This window comes from Pelobates fuscus, chromosome 6 (genome assembly GCF_036172605.1).
Source record: "Pelobates fuscus isolate aPelFus1 chromosome 6, aPelFus1.pri, whole genome shotgun sequence".
NCBI classification, from domain to species: domain Eukaryota; kingdom Metazoa; phylum Chordata; class Amphibia; order Anura; family Pelobatidae; genus Pelobates; species Pelobates fuscus.
The window spans coordinates 88,517,839-88,536,789 of NC_086322.1; the positions used below are offsets into that span (position 1 = coordinate 88,517,839).

The 18,951-nt window shown below is 46.7% G+C and overlaps 4 protein-coding genes across 4 annotated transcripts; 2 read left to right on the forward strand and 2 right to left on the reverse strand.

The window, feature by feature from the left end:
* Positions 1-1,238: 1,238 nt before the first annotated feature.
* Positions 1,239-18,752, reverse strand: LOC134566076 (uncharacterized). The gene is made up of 4 exons (XM_063425785.1): positions 18,350-18,752; positions 17,663-17,724; positions 3,968-4,200; positions 1,239-1,650 (listed from the first exon to the last, which is right to left on the reverse strand). The coding sequence occupies exons 1-4, from the start codon at positions 18,750-18,752 to the stop codon at positions 1,239-1,241; spliced, it is 1,110 nt and encodes a 369-aa protein (XP_063281855.1).
* On the forward strand, positions 2,375-2,686 carry LOC134615426 (histone H4). Its single transcript, XM_063459944.1, has one exon. The coding sequence runs from the start codon at positions 2,375-2,377 to the stop codon at positions 2,684-2,686; it is 312 nt and encodes a 103-aa protein (XP_063316014.1).
* Positions 3,964-4,344, reverse strand: LOC134615425 (histone H2B 1.1). Its single transcript, XM_063459943.1, has one exon. The coding sequence runs from the start codon at positions 4,342-4,344 to the stop codon at positions 3,964-3,966; it is 381 nt and encodes a 126-aa protein (XP_063316013.1).
* On the forward strand, positions 4,645-5,037 carry LOC134615424 (histone H2A type 2-B). Its single transcript, XM_063459942.1, has one exon. It carries the CDS (start codon positions 4,645-4,647, stop codon positions 5,035-5,037), a length of 393 nt encoding a protein of 130 aa, XP_063316012.1.
* Positions 18,753-18,951: the final 199 nt, after the last annotated feature.

Below are 18,951 nucleotides of genomic sequence, written 5' to 3' on the forward strand. Positions count from 1 at the left end.
CTGTATCTTTTTGGCCCTCTTTATTTACAGGCCTACTGCTACGTCGGTTCCGGCACACCTCAACCAACTTTTCCTCTTCTTACACATTGCTCTCCTTACACTCTTGCCTCTGCCTTTTTATGCCCCTACCACAAATGTGAAGGCTTGGCCTGCAGTTGTGGGATGGGCATGGTCCCCTATTTAAGCTCACTACTCACCTCCACCTGTCCCGTTCGTTTCTTAGTGTTGCTTGACCCCACCCTCCTCTCCCTTTTATACTTTTCTCTATTCATTACTTGGTAGGCCCTCTTTATTTACAGGTCTACTGCTACGTTCCCCGCACACCTCAACCGACTTTTCCTCTTCTTACACATTGCTACACAGTCATACTCTCCTTACACTCTTGCCTGGGCCTTTTTATGCCCCTACCACAAGTATAAAACGAACAAGGGAACGTTGGAAAGTATAATACTGAAACTTAAATAAAATAAATAAAAAAATTTAAAAAAATATATACAAAATTAGGTTTCTAATAAACATGTTTTCCTGGTAGGATAATCAAAATCAAATACACATTCACCTTATCAGTGGCTGGAATGGCACACAGTAACATAGTATCAAATTGTAACAAGTATGCCATACCTTCAAAAACAAAAGAAACAAAGGATCTATTAAAGCATATGCCGACAAATCTTTTAAAGATTTTCCCGTGTGGTTTTCAAAATGAACGTAGGAAGTTGGAAAGCAGAATACTGAAATTGACATTGAAAATAAAAAAATAAAAAGCGATTTAGGTTCTTATAAACTTGGTAAGATTCTTCGTTTTTTCCTGCTTTCATTATTTATACATTTTCTGATGCACATTTAAACAGCTACGAATCTCTCAAAAATGTTAGGATTCTGACTGAAACTGGGAATTGGGGTGGGTGGAGAGAGAGAAAATGATTATCTAGCTCCAAGGAGAAAAAAAAAAAAGCAATATACATATATAAATCATAGAAAATGGGATGAATGGTTCTGTTTTTAGGTATAATTATTTCCAAGTGCTTGTATTATTGTTAATGTACTTTATTATGCCTCACAGCAGGACCTGTTTGCTAGTAAAGTGCAGGAGATTAGCCAATAGAAATAAAGAACATAGTCCTGGATAATAAAGGGTGCGGGAGGAAGGGATTGACAAGCTCGTTTGGTTGAAGACATAGTGGCTCTGAAAAGAGCCTTTGGTTGGAGAAATGAAGAGATTGGTCAGGAGAATGGCATTAAGCGCGCTCTCCTCTAATCCTGCGAGCCAGCTGGATGTCTTTGGGCATGATGGTCACTCTCTTGGCGTGGATGGCACACAGGTTGGTATCCTCGAAGAGGCCAACCAGGTAAGCCTCGCTAGCCTCTTGCAAGGCCATGACAGCAGAGCTCTGGAAGCGCAGGTCGGTTTTGAAGTCCTGGGCGATCTCACGGACCAGGCGCTGGAAGGGCAGTTTGCGGATCAGCAGCTCAGTGGATTTCTGATAGCGACGGATTTCCCGAAGAGCTACCGTGCCAGGGCGGTAACGGTGAGGTTTCTTGACACCACCGGTAGCGGGAGCGCTTTTCCTGGCAGCCTTGGTGGCCAGCTGCTTCCTGGGAGCCTTCCCTCCGGTGGATTTACGGGCTGTCTGCTTAGTACGGGCCATTCTGTCAAACTGAGCGTCTCACCTACCACAAGGTTATCAGGAGCTATGGCTAGAAAGCCGCGAGCCCGAGTTCTTTATAGATGAAAGATGGATATGATTGGACACAATGTACCACGCCCCTAACTCTGATAGGAGAGAGACGCTGCCACTTGGAGACAAAAGTGTAGATTGAAATACTGAGCACAACGCATGCTCTTTCAATGTTACACTGCCATCTAGTGGCCATGTATAGGTACTGCGTTAATTGATTAATTACATAATTCGATCCAGAACTAAGAGATACTATGTGTAATACATACAATCAGTGTAAAAATTAAAAGATTATAATTATGTCTTTAGCTAAATAATTTATCGAGACATATTTACTTTTAATCTCTTTACCTGCATTCCGTGCTATTACAGGATTTGTCTATTATGTATGAAGCAAAGGGAATGAAAATGAAACATTTTATCAGTAAATGCAGTCTGCACTGAATACTTGCCGGAGCTGCAAATTCGAATACGGTAGAAACCTTTCCCGCTGGCGTTTTTTTTTCTCTAGTTCAAAAATGACTATTCAGCAAATCACCGCAAAGCACAACCTCCTGCATCAGCCAATCAACGACAAGAGCCGCCCAGTGACGGTTTGATTTGTCTATCAGTTCCCCACTCGGTCGTCTCAAGAGACATATAAGAGAAGGCAGCCGTGTTGGGAGCATTCATTGTTCCACTTGTCTCAGCTCAGAATGTCTGGTCGCGGTAAAGGAGGGAAAGGGCTCGGTAAAGGTGGTGCCAAGCGGCACAGGAAGGTGCTCCGTGATAACATCCAGGGGATCACTAAACCGGCTATCCGCCGTTTGGCTCGCAGAGGAGGTGTCAAGCGAATCTCCGGCCTCATTTACGAGGAGACTCGAGGAGTGCTGAAAGTCTTCCTGGAGAACGTTATCCGCGATGCCGTCACATACACCGAGCACGCCAAGAGGAAGACGGTCACCGCCATGGACGTGGTGTACGCGCTGAAACGCCAGGGCCGCACTCTCTACGGTTTCGGAGGTTAAACGTTTCGGCTGATGTTCGATAATTCATTCAAACCAAAGGCTCTTTTCAGAGCCGCCCACTCCTTCCCTCATAAGGCTATAATTCCACCAGGATGGCTCGGCTGTCTCAATGCTCCCTACAACATATTGGAGAACGAGAAATTACAGAGTAGCCTTCCGGTAACACAAACTCCAATGTGTTTCCTATCCATATAATGTTGCCTTATGTTTCCCCGAATATCCTGCTTCGTTTTCTGTTTGAATGCAATGCTCTCATAAAACATGAAATAAGGGCATTGGAGGCTGAGAGGGTTAAAGTCTTCCTTGTTAGTAAGACTAGAATCCTCTCTGCACTAAACTGCAGTCAGTATGTGATCTAAAACGGCCGGAGAGAAAAGCTGCTGTGATCGAAGCAGCCATTCCCGCTTTTTATATGGAAAACATGCTGCATACTGACTTTATACACCTCGAAACAGACCTAAAACTAGACATTCTATACTGTGATAATTATAGTTTGAGGAATCATTAGAATTCTCTAAGCATCACAGTCCATACAAATTATATGGCAGTCGTTTCCACCTGAGTATGAAAGGGTTAAACTATATGCATTTTATCATCACAAAATACTGCTTAATGAAACTGCAATCAGTATGTGGCCAGGAAATGGCGGGAGAGGAAAGTGGAAGAACAAAAAGCTGCTGTGACAGAGCCAGCAGGGGGACTATATCGTGCAGGATTTAAACTTCGCCATTTTGTAACCGACTTTCCCGCTTTAAAAACGCCATGCAGAGAACGCTGAATGTATAAATTTGGTAATAAATACATTATAAGAGGGAAACAGACCCACCAAACTCCTAATTTTAATTTATAAAGTATTCATTGAGATTGATATTGCTGGTTTGATCCATGATATGTATTAAACAAAAAGTAACCATTGCAATCTGTATACACGAGATGGCAGCATTGTATAATTTGTGAGAGAGGAGTGTGAATGGAAACACGTTTCATGTGTAAGCTAGATTGATACATTATAATAGTTTCAGGCTGTTGTATCTTTTAGTATACTTTATAACCAGCAGAATAAATGTTACACTATAGGTTCTGCCATTGAGAGTGTTTTACAATTTATTTTAGCTTGAAGAAGATTTCAAAATTGAAATAGTGTAACGCGACAATCGATTACTTTTTACATTTCGCACATAGAGAATACTCTCGTAATATAGTCACAGCTCTCTCGTGGATTGTGTGGGTGGCTCTTAGAAGAGCCTTTGTGTTATTAGAGTTTGGGTGACGGGTCTTTACTTGGCGCTGGTGTACTTGGTCACTGCCTTGGTGCCCTCAGACACGGCGTGTTTGGCCAGCTCTCCGGGCAGTAAGAGCCGTACAGCGGTCTGGATCTCCCGGGAGGTGATGGTGGAGCGCTTGTTATAGTGAGCCAGACGGGAGGCTTCCCCTGCGATGCGCTCGAAGATATCATTGACAAAGGAGTTCATGATCCCCATGGCCTTGGAGGAGATACCGGTGTCGGGGTGGACCTGTTTCAGCACCTTGTACACGTAGATGGCATAGCTCTCCTTCCTGCTCTTTCTGCGCTTCTTCCCATCCTTCTTCTGGGTCTTGGTCACGGCTTTTTTAGAGCCCTTCTTGGGTGCGGGAGCGGACTTGGCTGGTTCAGGCATGATGATCAGAGAAATCTTACGAAATTTCCAACAGAATAAGGAACACGTTCCCCAGCTGCTCTATATATAGAAGCCCTGGCAGTAAAGCCTGACCTGTGTGCATTTTCTATTGGTTCGTTCAGTAAGAGCATTGAGCATGGAACGCGGTAACCTACAGCGATTGGTTACTTTCTGAGTCGGACGCTGATTGGTGGCTTTAAAATGCAACCAATTAGATTAGAGCTCGCGGTATCTGAGATGGTATAAATAGCCGTGCAGGGGGCGCCAAGGTCTAGACGATAATTCGATTTCGTTTTGAAAATGTCAGGAAGAGGCAAACAGGGCGGCAAAGTCAGGGCTAAAGCCAAGACCCGATCATCCAGAGCAGGTCTGCAGTTCCCAGTCGGCCGTGTCCACAGGCTGCTCAGAAAGGGCAATTATGCCGAGCGGGTTGGAGCCGGAGCTCCGGTCTATCTGGCTGCAGTGCTGGAGTATCTGACCGCCGAGATCCTGGAACTGGCTGGGAATGCAGCCCGAGACAACAAGAAGACCCGCATCATCCCCCGCCATCTGCAGCTCGCTGTGCGCAACGACGAGGAGCTCAACAAATTGCTCGGAGGGGTCACCATAGCCCAGGGTGGGGTATTGCCCAATATCCAGGCTGTTTTACTGCCCAAGAAAACCGACAGCCACAAGCCAGCCAAGAGCAAGTAACTCCACTGTCCCTCAGCTCCCAAACTTACACAAAGGCTCTTTTAAGAGCCACCCACAATCCCCAGAAAGAGCTCACACTGATATATGACTGTATGGAGGTGATCACTGTCTTGCTACATTCTTATACGGTTATTCACTACAGTGACACGTCAAAGGGAATTTAGTATTTAAGGGTCTAATACCTCTTTTTTACAGTCTCTGTAATTCGGCTAACGAACTAAGTGATGCTTTTCAAATTTCCATTAAAACACACCTAGCGGACTTTCCCTTTCTAACCATTGCTATTACTACTTGTTATACACTGGGGAGTCTTTAGTGAAACACAAGAAATCGATCAAAAGCGGATTAATAGTTAAGTCACTATTGTGAACAATAGGAAAGTGCTGCATATCATTATAAGGTGGAAGGAAGTAAAGACTCCAATCCATCCCGATTTTCACACATCGGTAGATTCAATTAAACTTGAGATCTTTTGGGGTTTTTTTGCCTCAATTTTATAATTCAGGTTTTAGTGAATGAGCATGCCTCTCTTTCTACTGGTAATGCAAAAGAGGGCGGCAAATTCCAATTTCAAGTGACTTCCAATCATGCCACAAAAAAAAAAATCTCAACTCCAAAGCCAGTCAGATTTCTCCTAGGTGGGATTTAGTCACACCATATGGCCATGTGGGGGTCCTCTCCTGCTTCAAAATAAGCCAGTATGCCATACGGTGTAACTAAATTCCGTATTGCCAAGATAGGTCTAAGTAAGTAGTATTGTAAGATTTCATGCTGTATTTTGGGATGTGCTCTCCTTCACATGTACAAACCTTTTGGAAATGTATTACTGTTCTGCTTTAATTGTACTACGTTGTTTATTTTGTTTTCCATATTTCTAAACACTAAAAATATAGATGAACCAAAAACCCTCTCCCCTCCCCCTTTAAAAAAAAATAAATAAATATATATTTATTCTTGATGTGGTATCATTCAAGTAAGACACATAAAGTCATAGCTTTCCCATATTTTGTAAATTCTAGTAGGCTTAAATTTGTATACTTTCATATCACTAGAAATGAGGCAAATCTAATCAACATGAGGTTGAGGGTCAATCATCAAAGCCTGGGCCTCCTCCCTATTTTCTTCTCCCTTGCACAGTGGGTCAGCTAACTGCCTCCATCCACACATCAGGACATGCATGCACACATTCACACGGCAAGGGATTTTATATACCACTCGAGATAATATTCTCAAAGCCAAGCGACTTTTTCTAAAAATGGTTTTCACTGAGACCTCATTGTGGGGCTGGACTATTCACGGTCCACAGACCCAACCCATGGGCAGCCTAGATTTCCTTTAAAACAGCCTTCTGTCCTCTAGGTAAGCCCACTGGTGCAAAATGGTAGAGGAGGGGTAGTCTCAATTAGGGTCACTACAGGCCACCTTTCCCACACCTGGCTTACACACAGGTTCCCTCGCCCACAGGCCATCATTCCCAGCTATTTAAATACCCTCCCTCTCACAGGAAAAGTACAACATTAACTTTCACAAGGTAAGTACAAAAGAAAAAATGCATTACTGTAAAACCAAAAATAAAAGCAGGTTGTGTCAAATAGACAGTGTGTCTGGGAAAACAAACAGCCCCAATGCAACCCATATGCCAGGCCGGGTGGTTTATAGAGGGTCTTGGCTCTTCTCCTCACCACCTCGTCTCAGACTGATTACGGCTTTGGGTGGATCTACATTCACCCTCGATAGTCGTAGAGGCGTCAATTGAAGGGTGCAAGTGACTCTCCAGCCGACAGTGTTGACACAGAATCTCCTTGAGGCACCCACCACCAGAGTACCTGCATCTTCGCCACTCCATCAGGACGGAGAATGGCAAATCATCAAATATTTTATTTATTTTTTAAATTCTTTATTTTTGTTGAGGCATGTGATTATGGGGGTACAGAAAAAAGAGAGGGAGACGTTCAAGAGTTGTACAGGATGGGGTCGTCATAACATATTGACAAAGTCTCCTATGATTATCAACCTCATTTTATATATATATAGTAACATGCTGTGGCTAAATACTGTTATCTCTTGCTTTAATACTGTAATCTCTCGCATTGATACTGTTTCCTCTCGCTTTAATATTGTTATCTCTCGCTTTAATACTGTTATCTCTCGCCTTAATACGGTTATCTCTCGCTTTAATACGGTTATCTCTCGCTTTAATACGGTTGTCTTCTCGACTTAATACTGTCAACGTATAGTAGCTTACATGCAAGGCTGTACTCGGTTGGGACAGGTTAATTATTAAACGTTAGGTTACATGCTAGACAGACATATTATATAATAAAGACCACTGACTACCAATTGTATTGTAGTCAAGGATAGCTATAACAAAATGAGGGTATGTTAGGCTAGGTGATATACAGTGCTCTGCATTAATGTTAGGTACACACAAATATATGTATATTAACAGCCGCATAGTTACTCTTTCAGGAGATGGAATAACGCTTGTGAGTACACTTTTGATGGGCAGTCAGTGGTCGCCTGCCAAGGGACCCCCCTAAATATATCTCGAAGCATTTAAATAAAAGGGGATATAAGGACTGCTATGGTAGTTATAGTCCCGATGTGTGTCATGTTCGTATGGTGGCAGTCCCTGTATGGGCGATCCAGACGAGTGTCTGTCTTAGGCGGGAAAAGAGTCCCTGTTGCCGTGCCGATCATCGTGTACAGTATGGTGGCTGTAGGTGGTTAATCCGCGTTCGTTGGCCCGCATGCAGTGTGGAAGGTAAGGTTAAGTTGTTGTCCCTCTGTAGTGAGGCTAGTGGGGTATGAGGATGTGCTCGCCTGTTCCTGCTTGGCGTCCTTCGGCAGTCCGTCCTTGAGAAGTCAGAAGGGAGGGTGCCTCAGTCAGCCCTCGGGCATGGATAGCTGGGCATGCAGTCTCCGCCATTTTAAAGGTGGACTCTGCGCTCTGTGGTCTCTTGTGAAGGTGCCGCTTCTAGCCGGTGCTGCCCGCAAGTTTATTCTGTGCAGGGGGAGCGGTGTGGGTCGCTTCTGAGCCTCACTGCCGGTTTTGGTGCCAGCATCCTTGGTCTCCGCCATCTTGCACGCTGCGCTTTGGTGCTGGATCCAGGCGGCCCTGCTGCTGCTCCCGGGATGGTCGGGGCATGCGGGGGTGGGGACCGGGATCACCCCCCCGGTCCATGGGGGGGGGGGAAAGGGGCCACAGCTCCACGGGTCTGGCTCGTGTCTGAGCACCGATGAGCAGGATAGCGGGGCAGCGACCGTCTGCCCCACTCACCGCCGGAGTAGGCCTCGTTGATGCCAGTGAGGATTCATCCCCCAGGGGACTGAAACCGGTCGGGCCAGCCTCACCCTGGGTCCGGTACTCTCCACCCGATGTGTTTCACTGATTTTTGTCAACTTTTTATGCCAAAATAAACTGATTGCTTGTTCTTCCGTTGTAAATTTCGGGAGCTGGTCTGACATGCGACCATCTCGCTCGGCGGCCTGGCCCTGCCCCCATCATCAAATATTTTAATATGAAAGTCCTCCATATCAACAGTGGAGTGGGCATCTGGGCCCACTGTTTCTTGTGCCCCTCAGGACCAGATATTTTTATGTCGATGTTGTGCTTCCAGTGATGGTACTGTGCGGTTAAGCCTCTGGACCTGTTGGGAGATCTTATCGTTTGTGTATGGGTCACAGTCAGTAGTCCCTCTCGTTCCTCCTCTCGGTATTTAACGTCGCTAATGAGTCGATTCAGGCTGCCTATTTCAGTTTGCTTTCTGCTAGGTCTGCTTTCCTAACCGCTTGTAGATCCTACAGGAGCTTTTCAATGTTCCCTTTAGCGGAGGGTGATGTGGCGGTATACCCTCTCGAGAATGGGTTACTACCGCCTGTGGTCGCCCCTTCCTAGTTGTGCCCAGTCCTAGAGTGATTATAGCTGCAAACCAGTGATTATAGTATTTTGCAGGAAGGCAAGCGTGGTATCACCCAAACACTAGTCGAGACTTAGGGAAGGGTAAACAAGAACTGTTTATTGTAGGAAAGATACAAAGTATTTATGCACAGGCATCGCTGTGTCTGGGAGATAATGGTATCTCCCGGACACAGGAAGCCGAACACACAAAAAACCCAAAACTCACCCAATACAGTAACACAACCCCATGCCATACATCACCAAATAGCTCCTGGTCCCAGCTATAATCCCTGCAAATAGCGGGGCGATCGGATGTACAGAGCCAGAGAAATCATCATATAAAGTCTGGGCTTAACACTCTGTACATTCTCACAAATAGTTCCACTTGGTTTAGGCCTGTAGAGTCAAACTACACGCCTAAACCATGCAGCAACCAATCAGCACTCACAGAGGGGAGGAGTTACAAGCTAAGCCCTTGAGGGCTCGCCGACCAATCGTGATAAATGGCGCAAACAAGTTTGAATGGCAGCTCCTTCTCCTATTGGTTGGCATGGATTTCCCAACCCAAGGTAAGCTTACCCCCAAGGGTACAATTCAGCTCCCATGGAGTTATGAAAAAAATATTGTGCAATAGCGGAATTGACTTCCGCATGGCTGATTCAGGGCAGTTGCCCGATGTGCATGACATAATGGAAGTCAAATTGAGACAGAAATGTTCCATCTAGTGATTTGCTGCCGCATTCACGGCTTGCCAACTACTCGCGATGTAGCCCCGCTTTCTAGTCGCATGTCTCTGCACCCTCATCAAGTGGCTCTGCTGCTCCTTCACAATGTCACTGTCCCATTGTCCACACTGTCACTGTCCCACACTGTCAGACTACTCCCTCTCCCACAATATAACTGCCCCAAGTTGTCACACTGCCCCCTCCATCACATTGTCACTGTCCCATTGCCCACAGTGTCACTGTCCCACTGCCCCACACTGTTAGACTACTCCCTCCCCCACAATGTCACTTACCCAAGCTGTCACACTGCCGCCTCCAAACACACACTGTCCCCTCCACCACAATGTCACAGGCCCCAAGCTGTCGCACTGCCAACTCCCAACATACACTGTCACGCTGCCCCCTCCACCACAATGTCACTGCCGCAAGCTGTCACACTGCCACTCCCAACACACACTGTCCCCTACACCACAATGTCACTGCCCCACTCCTACAATGTCATTGTCCCACACTGTCACACTGCCTCACACTGTCATTGCCCCACACTATCAGACTACTCCCTCCCCCACAATGGCACTGCCCCAAGTTTTCACACTACCCCCTCACACACACTGTCACACTACACCCTCCACATACTGTCACTGCCTCCCTCGGCCCCACACCCCACTACCTCAACCCTATAACCCCCAGCCCTCCACACAGCACCCCATGGCTACCACAGTAGAGCCACATCGCACCAACCCTCGCTGTTTACCCTTGTAAACAGCCCAGGCATTACAGGAACAACTGCCCCCAGCAAATCCGGATGGAGTGGAACTGACCCCCATCTAACCAGCCCTGAGCCGGAGCCCACTGTGAAGAGGGAAACCGTTACGGGGGTGGTCCAGGCGCAACCCAGGAAATTTGGCCAGTGCTTCATGAGATGGCCCCGGTACAAGCTGTGGAGGACAGCCATGCCGAGCATAGGCAAGTTGTCAAAATAAATGGCAAGGAGGCTCAGGGGCTAAGAGACACGAGGGGCACTCTGACCCTAGTACAGCCGCACCAGGTTAGCACCACGGCAAATACCGGCCGGACTGTGGCTGGTAGAGTCGCCGGCGGAGCCATCAATACACAGAGGTCGGCATCATGCAAGACTTACCGGCAGAGGTGTGAATACATACACACACACACACACAGATTTCTGAATGCACACAGGCGTTGCTGAATGCACACAGGCTGATTTATACACGTACACACAGACTGCTGAGTCCATACACACAGACATACAGACATACAGACTGCTGAGTCCATACACACACACACAGACATACAGACTGCTGAGTACAGACACAGACTGCTGAGTCCATATACACACACAGACTGCTGAGTCCATACACAGACACACACACACACAGACTGCTGAGTCCATACACAGACACACACACACACACACATACTGCTGATTCCATACACACACACAGACTGCTGAGTCCATACACACACACACAGACATACAGACTGCTGAGTCCATACACACACACACAGACATACAGACTGCTGAGTACAGACACAGACTGCTGAGTCCATATACACACACAGACTGCTGAGTCCATACACAGACACACACACACAGACTGCTGAGTCCATACACAGACACACACACACACACACACATACTGCTGATTCCATACACACACACAGACTGCTGAGTCCACACACACACACACACATACACAGACTGCTGAGTCCATACACCCACAGACTGCTGAGTCCATACACCCACAGACTGCTGAATCCATACACACGCACAGACTGCTGAGTCCATACACCCACAGACACACAGGCTGCTGAGTCCATACACAGGCAGAGACTGCTGAGTCCATAAACACACACACACACACACACAGATTGTTGAGTCTTTACACACATACAGACTGCTGAGTTCATACACACACACAGACTGCTGAGTCCATACACACACACACAAACACACACACACAGACTGCTGAGTCCTTACACACACACAGACTGCTGAGTAGGACTGCCATCAGAAATTTTAGGGCCCCTGACACAGATCAAGATCTGGGCCCCCGGGGCCAGCACCAAGTCCGCCCACAAGGATGAAGTGTGTGTGTATAGTGGATGTAGAATGTGTGTCATGGATGCAGTGTGTATAGTGGATGTAGAATGTGTGTAGTGGATGCGGTATTTGTGTCATGGATGCAGTGTGTATAGTGGATGCAGTATGTGTGTCATGGATGCAGTGTGTATAGTGGATGCAGATTGTACATTTAGTGTAATGTATGTAATGTTTGTATGCATGCATTAGATGCAGAGTGTGTGTGTAGTGAATGTAGGTGTGTATAGTGAATGCAGAGTGTGTGTTTTTGTAGTGGATGTAGTGTGTATAGTGAATGTAGTGTGTATAGTGAATGTAGTGTGTTTGTAGTGAGTGCAAAGTGTGTTTAGTAAATGTAAAATGCAACTAGTGAGTGCAACGTGTGTATAGTGAATGCAGTGTGTGTGTGTTTGTGTGTAGTGCAAAGTGTGTTTAATGAATGTAGTGTGTGTGTGTGTGTAGTACCGAGCGTGTTTAGTAAATGTAGTGTGTAGTGAGTGAAATGTGTGTGTATAGTGAATGTAGTGTGTGTGTGTGTAGTGCAAAGTGTGCTTAGTGAATGTAGTGCAAAGTGTGTTTAGTGAATGTAGTGTGTGTGTAGGGCAGAGTGTGTTTAGTGAATGTAGTGTGAGTATGTGTAGTGCAGAATGTGTTTAGTGAATGTAGTGTGTGTAGTGCAAAATGTGTATAGTGAATGTAGTGTGTGTGTGTAGAGCAAAATGTGTATAGTGAATGTAGTGTGTAGCGCAAAGTGTGTTTAGTGAATGTAGTGTGTGTGTAGTGCACAGTGTGTTTAGTAAATGTAGTGTTTGTAGTGAGTGCAGAGTGTGTTTAGTGAATGTAGTGTATGTGTAGTGCAGAGTATGTTTAGTGAATGTAGTGTGTGTGTGTGTGTGTAGTGCAGAGTGTGTTTAGTGAATGTAGTGTGTGTGTAGTGCAGAGTGTGTTTAGTGAACCTAGTATGTGTGTGTGTGTAGTATTTTTTTTATTTGTGTGTGTATATTTCAATTTTATTCCCCCCTCCCTGGTTCTTACCATGCCAGGGAGGGGGGAGATCGCATTCCCTGTTGGTCCAGTGGCATGGTGGAGGGTGCCAGCCGCGGTACATTGAAGAGGGGGCCCAGCAACACACACTGTCTTCCTTTCCAGCTCCCCTCTGACTAACTCTCGCGAGACAGGCCTGCGTGCTGTGCGCTCTGGCGGCCGCAGGAAAGTTAGACAGAGAGCAGCTGGAAAGGAGGACAGAGTGTGCTGCTTTGCCCCCCTCTGCAATGTACAGGTAGCAGGGCGCCCTCTGTGCACGTATATATAGCGAAAATCGCTAGATATATATATGTGCACATAATGAATGTGGGGCTCGGGCCCCCCAGGACCGCCGGGCCCATGACAACCGTTATGGTTGTCATGCCCTGATGGCGGCCCTGCTGCTGAGTCCAAACACACACACACACACACACACACAGACTGCTGAGTCCAAACACACACACAGACTGCTGAGTCCATACACACATACACACACACACAGACTGATGAGTCCATACACATTCTGCTGAGTCCATACACACACACACACACACACAGACGGCTGAGTCCATACACACACACACACACACAGACTGCTGAGTCCATACACACACACACACACACAGACTGCTGAGTCTATACACACACACACACACGCACACACACAGACTGCTGAGTCCATATACACATACACACACACACAGACTGATGAGTCCATACACAGACTGCTGAGTCCATACACACATACACACACACACACAGACTGATGAGTCCATACACAGACTGCTGAGTCCATACACACACACACACACACACAGACTGCTGAGTCCATACACACACACACACAGACTGCTGAGTCCATACACACACACACAGACTGCTGAGTCTATACACACACACACAGACTGCTGAGTCCATACACACACACACAGACTGCTGAGTCCATACACACACACACACGCACACACACAGACTGCTGAGTCCATATACACACGCACACACACAGACTGCTGAGTCCATACACACACACACTCAGACTGCTGAGCCCACACACACACACACACACACACACACAGACTGCTGAGTCCATACACACACACACAAGCTTCCTCACTAGCAGAGACACACACACACCTGAGCACATCAAGCCTACCTGTTGCTGGGGGTCAGACACTCAGACATCTTCTGGCCTTTGCAGAGCAGCAGCATGGGCTGCTGCTTAACGGCAGGGGCGGGGCTTATTTTCGGGAGGTGGGGCTTCATTTGGGGCGCGGCCTGTGCCGGGGAGCCTGTCAGTGCTCCCTCCGGCCACAGACAGCCCCCAGCACCGCTCCAGCTCCTCTCTCCTGCATACCCTCGGGCTGTCACACACTGTTACAGCCCGAGGGAATCGAATTTAAACACATGGACAGCAGGTTGCTGGCATTTGAGGGGGCCCAAGGGGGGGCACAGCATGATGTAGGGGGGGGGCATGCCCACCCCCAGCGACACCACTGTAGCCTGTTGCGGCTAAGGCTTTCTTCAGCGCGGCCAGTGACACACCTCCGAAACTCAAGAAGTATGAACGCAGTCACTGAGTGCTATATCCACATGATCCCACTTGCTTGCCCGCATGGCTTTCACGTTCCCCTGTGGGGGATCGCCCTACCTGCTCCTAAAGGAGCCATAATCACTAGCCAGGGAAGCTGGCCAGGCATGAGGCTCCTGGATCCTCCCTGGACAGTGATTATGGCTCCTTCAGGAGCAGGTAGGGCGTTCCCCTGCAGGGGAACCTGAAAACTATGCAGGCATTCAAGTGGTCACATGTGGGTATGGCGCCCTTTCTACCCATTTGCCGGCGAAACACCTCCACTCCCTGAGTGCCAATTGGTGCAAATTGGTTCATGGCCTTTCTCCTGATTGGCCATCACGTGGTTGAGATGCAAAGTTTGAATCCACCGGACAAAATCAAGTGATTCTGTGGAGCTATTTTCGGGTATGTACAGAGTCTCAAGCCCAGACTTTGTACGATGATTTCTCGGGCTCTGCACATCCGATAGCTCCGCTATTTGCAGGGATCATAGCTGAGACCAGGCGCTATTGTATGGCATGTAGGGTTGTGTTACTGTACAGTGTGTATTTTTGTGGTTTTGGTGTGGTAGGCTTCCTGTGTCTTGAGATACCATTATCTCCGAGAGACAGCGACGCTTGGGCGGGCTTATGTTTTCATGTTGCTAGGGGTCTGTGCATAAAGACTGTGTATCTTGCCTGAAATAAACAGGGTTTTTTTCGCCCTTCACTAGGTCTCGAATAGTGTTTGGGTGATACCACGATTGCCCTTCTGCAAGCGGCTATAATCACTGGCTAGCAGCTCTAATCCCTCTAGGGCTGGGCACAACATGGAAGGAGCGACCACAGGCAGTAGTAACCCATCCTCGAGAGTATACCGCTACACCACTCTCAACAACATTCAGACGTCTATGAGGCAGGTGTTTGTTAATACCCCAAAAGAGGCGTTTTTTGACGGGGTTTGTCAGCAACGGGGCCGTGCCACCGGCTGCTTTTGGTCTTCAAGCTCCTGAAATATTGTGCAATCACCTTCGTTATTATTATTGTTAAGGGTTCCTAGGCTATTGTCGCCGTTCTGTACAATGGCATGGGCAGTTCCCTCTTTCTACTGCCAATACCTCTCCCTATACAACCAAACATTCTGCAAGCACTCCCTGCTGCTCTATAGCATTGTCTTCCTACCTTTGAGTCATCAGAAATAATCTTATGTCCAAGATGCATTATCTTGCCCTTATCCACATTCAATGTCAGTTGCCACAACTTTGACCATTTTTCTAGTTTACCTATACCATTTGCCATTTTGCTTATCCCTCCTGGAACATTAACCCTGTTACATATCTTAGTAGTGTCAGCAAAAAGATATATCTTCTGCAATATCACTAATAAAAATATTAAAGAGAATGGGTCCAGGTACAGATCCCTGAGGTACCCAACTGGTGACAAGCCCATGCTCGAATATACTCCATTAACTACAACCCTCTGTTGCCTGTCACTCAGCCACTGCCTTGCCCATTCAACAATATTGGAATCCAAACTTCAAGATTTCAGTTTATGGACAAGCCTTCTATGTGCAACAGTGTCAAAATCCTTACTGAAATCTAGGTAAGCAATGTCTACTGCACCACCCTGATCTATTAATTTAGTAACCCAATACACGTTCTATTTCCTAGTTCCCTCTGTACGGCCTGACCACCTGGTTTCTGACGTGCTTACTCCACACTCCAGGTACGGTCTGCCTTACGTTGCTGCCTCATACCTCCCCTACGTTTTTGTTACATGTTTTCCCCAGGTACGTCCTGTCTCGCACTTCGCCCCCCACCTAGTCTAGATGTGGCTGGCTGTCAGAGTCTTAGGTGTCCAATAGAGGTTATCTCCCCCTGGCTTTCTTAGCCTTAGGTTAGTGGTCCCGCGACGCCAACACCCATCCTCATACTCGGAGGTACTACGCCCCTCGGGCCAAATCATAGTTAGTTGCCTCGCATGTGGCATAGAGAGGGCCTACCCTGTCACTCCCATTCTGTCTTATGCTTTACTGGTCACCGAGAGGCTGACACCCCGCCACAACGTTCAGTGGCCACGAAATCCCCTCGCGTCAACGCATAGATAGAGTCTCTCAAGCCGCTTGGCATCTAGCAGGGCCTCACCTGTCACCAACTTAGTTTTAATTGTTTCGCCGCCTTGCGGCACTAGCAAGCTGGCCAGCTCACACTGGTCCTACACTTACTCTGGTCCTTTTTCTTGCTCTGATTTCTCGCTTCTTTCTTTTAGCATGGATCAAGTACCGGAAGGTGGCGAACACTTGTTACTGCCCGACACTCCGGCCAGGTCTGGTACTCCATCTCGCAGGGGAGATTCTGCCACGCCTGCCTCCTTCGGTTCCTGGTTGATTCTTCACCTCATGACAGATTTTCGGAAATGTCAGCTCCCGTTCCCTGCATACACTAGGAAGACCGAACTGTTCTCCATTTTAGATGCTGGACCTTTCTGATGTTTTCACTCCGACCATGTAAGTAAACTCCCATTTACCTGGCTTTCTACGGTCTTCTTAGACCCCGTGAACTTACCACTACTACCATAACCAACCTACAATAATGCCTCAGGAGGTCTCACCTAGTTAATTTGGGAGACTATTATGTACTTACACTTCCTCACACTCGAACTACACATACTCTGTTCATACCACAACCACTACAGAACCTAGACATATTTTTCATACTATGTCCATGTAAGTCATGCTCTTCCTGTTGTTGATTGTAATAAATTCTAGTCTGTATCTTTTTGGCCCTCTTTATTTACAGGCCTACTGCTACGTCGGTTCCGGCACACCTCAACCAACTTTTCCTCTTCTTACACATTGCTCTCCTTACACTCTTGCCTCTGCCTTTTTATGCCCCTACCACAAACGTGAAGGCTTGGCCTGCAGTTGTGGGATGGGCATGGTCCCCTATTTAAGCTCACTACTCACCTCCACCTGTCCCGTTCGTTTCTTAGTGTTGCTTGACCCCACCCTCCTCTCCCTTTTATACTTTTCTCTATTCATTACTTGGTAGGCCCTCTTTATTTACAGGTCTACTGCTACGTTCCCCGCACACCTCAACCGACTTTTCCTCTTCTTACACATTGCTACACAGTCATACTCTCCTTACACTCTTGCCTGGGCCTTTTTATGCCCCTACCACAAGTATAAAACGAACAAGGGAACGTTGGAAAGTATAATACTGAAACTTAAATAAAATAAATAAAAAAATTTAAAAAAATATATACAAAATTAGGTTTCTAATAAACATGTTTTCCTGGTAGGATAATCAAAATCAAATACACATTCACCTTATCAGTGGCTGGAATGGCACACAGTAACATAGTATCAAATTGTAACAAGTATGCCATACCTTCAAAAACAAAAGAAACAAAGGATCTATTAAAGCATATGCCGACAAATCTTTTAAAGATTTTCCCGTGTGGTTTTCAAAATGAACGTAGGAAGTTGGAAAGCAGAATACTGAAATTGACATTGAAAATAAAAAAATAAAAAGCGATTTAGGTTCTTATAAACTTGGTAAGATTCTTCGTTTTTTCCTGCTTTCATTATTTATACATTTTCTGATGCACATTTAAACAGCTACGAATCTCTCAAAAATGTTAGGATTCTGACTGAAACTGGGAATTGGGGTGGGTGGAGAGAGAGAAAATGATTATCTAGCTCCAAGGAGAAAAAAAAAAAAGCAATATACATATATAAATCATAGAAAATGGGATGAATGGTTCTGTTTTTAGGTATAATTATTTCCAAGTGCTTGTATTATTGTTAATGTACTTTATTATGCCTCACAGCAGGACCTGTTTGCTAGTAAAGTGCAGGAGATTAGCCAATAGAAATAAAGAACATAGTCCTGGATAATAAAGGGTGCGGGAGGAAGGGATTGACAAGCTCGTTTGGTTGAAGACATAGTGGCTCTGAAAAGAGCCTTTGGTTGGAGAAATGAAGAGATTGGTCAGGAGAATGGCATTAAGCGCGCTCTCCTCTAATCCTGCGAGCCAGCTGGATGTCTTTGGGCATGATGGTCACTCTCTTGGCGTGGATGGCACACAGGTTGGTATCCTCGAAGAGGCCAACCAGGTAAGCCTCGCTAGCCTCTTGCAAGGCCATGACAGCAGAGCTCTGGAAGCGCAGGTCGGTTTTGAAGTCCTGGGCGATCTCACGGACCAGGCGCTGGAAGGGCAGTTTGCGGATCAGCAGCTCAGTGGATTTCTGATAGCGACGGATTTCCCGAAGAGCTACCGTGCCAGGGCGGTAACGGTGAGGTTTCTTGACACCACCGGTAGCGGGAGCGCTTTTCCTGGCAGCCTTGGTGGCCAGCTGCTTCCTGGGAGCCTTCCCTCCGGTGGATTTACGGGCTGTCTGCTTAGTACGGGCCATTCTGTCAAACTGAGCGTCTCACCTACCACAAGGTTATCAGGAGCTATGGCTAGAAAGCCGCGAGCCCGAGTTCTTTATAGATGAAAGATGGATATGATTGGACACAATGTACCACGCCCCTAACTCTGATAGGAGAGAGACGCTGCCACTTGGAGACAAAAGTGTAGTTTGAAATACTGAGCACAACGCATGCTCTTTC

Excerpts from the sequence above, each read along its gene's own strand:
- LOC134615425 (XM_063459943.1), bottom strand. The coding sequence starts at position 4,344 with ATGCCTGAACCAGCCAAGTCCGCTCCCGCACCCAAGAAGGGCTCTAAA.
- LOC134566076 (XM_063425785.1), bottom strand. The coding sequence starts at position 18,752 with ATGGCCCGTACTAAGCAGACAGCCCGTAAATCCACCGGAGGGAAGGCT. Across the intron at positions 17,725-18,349 it reads TCGCAGGATTAGAGGAGAGC|GTATGGCATACTTGTTACAA; the intron begins GCGCTTAATGCC and ends TTGTTTTTGAAG. Across the intron at positions 4,201-17,662 it reads CCATTCCAGCCACTGATAAG|GTCCACCCCGACACCGGTAT; the intron begins GTGAATGTGTAT and ends GTGCTGAAACAG.
- LOC134615426 (XM_063459944.1), top strand. The coding sequence starts at position 2,375 with ATGTCTGGTCGCGGTAAAGGAGGGAAAGGGCTCGGTAAAGGTGGTGCC.
- LOC134615424 (XM_063459942.1), top strand. The coding sequence starts at position 4,645 with ATGTCAGGAAGAGGCAAACAGGGCGGCAAAGTCAGGGCTAAAGCCAAG.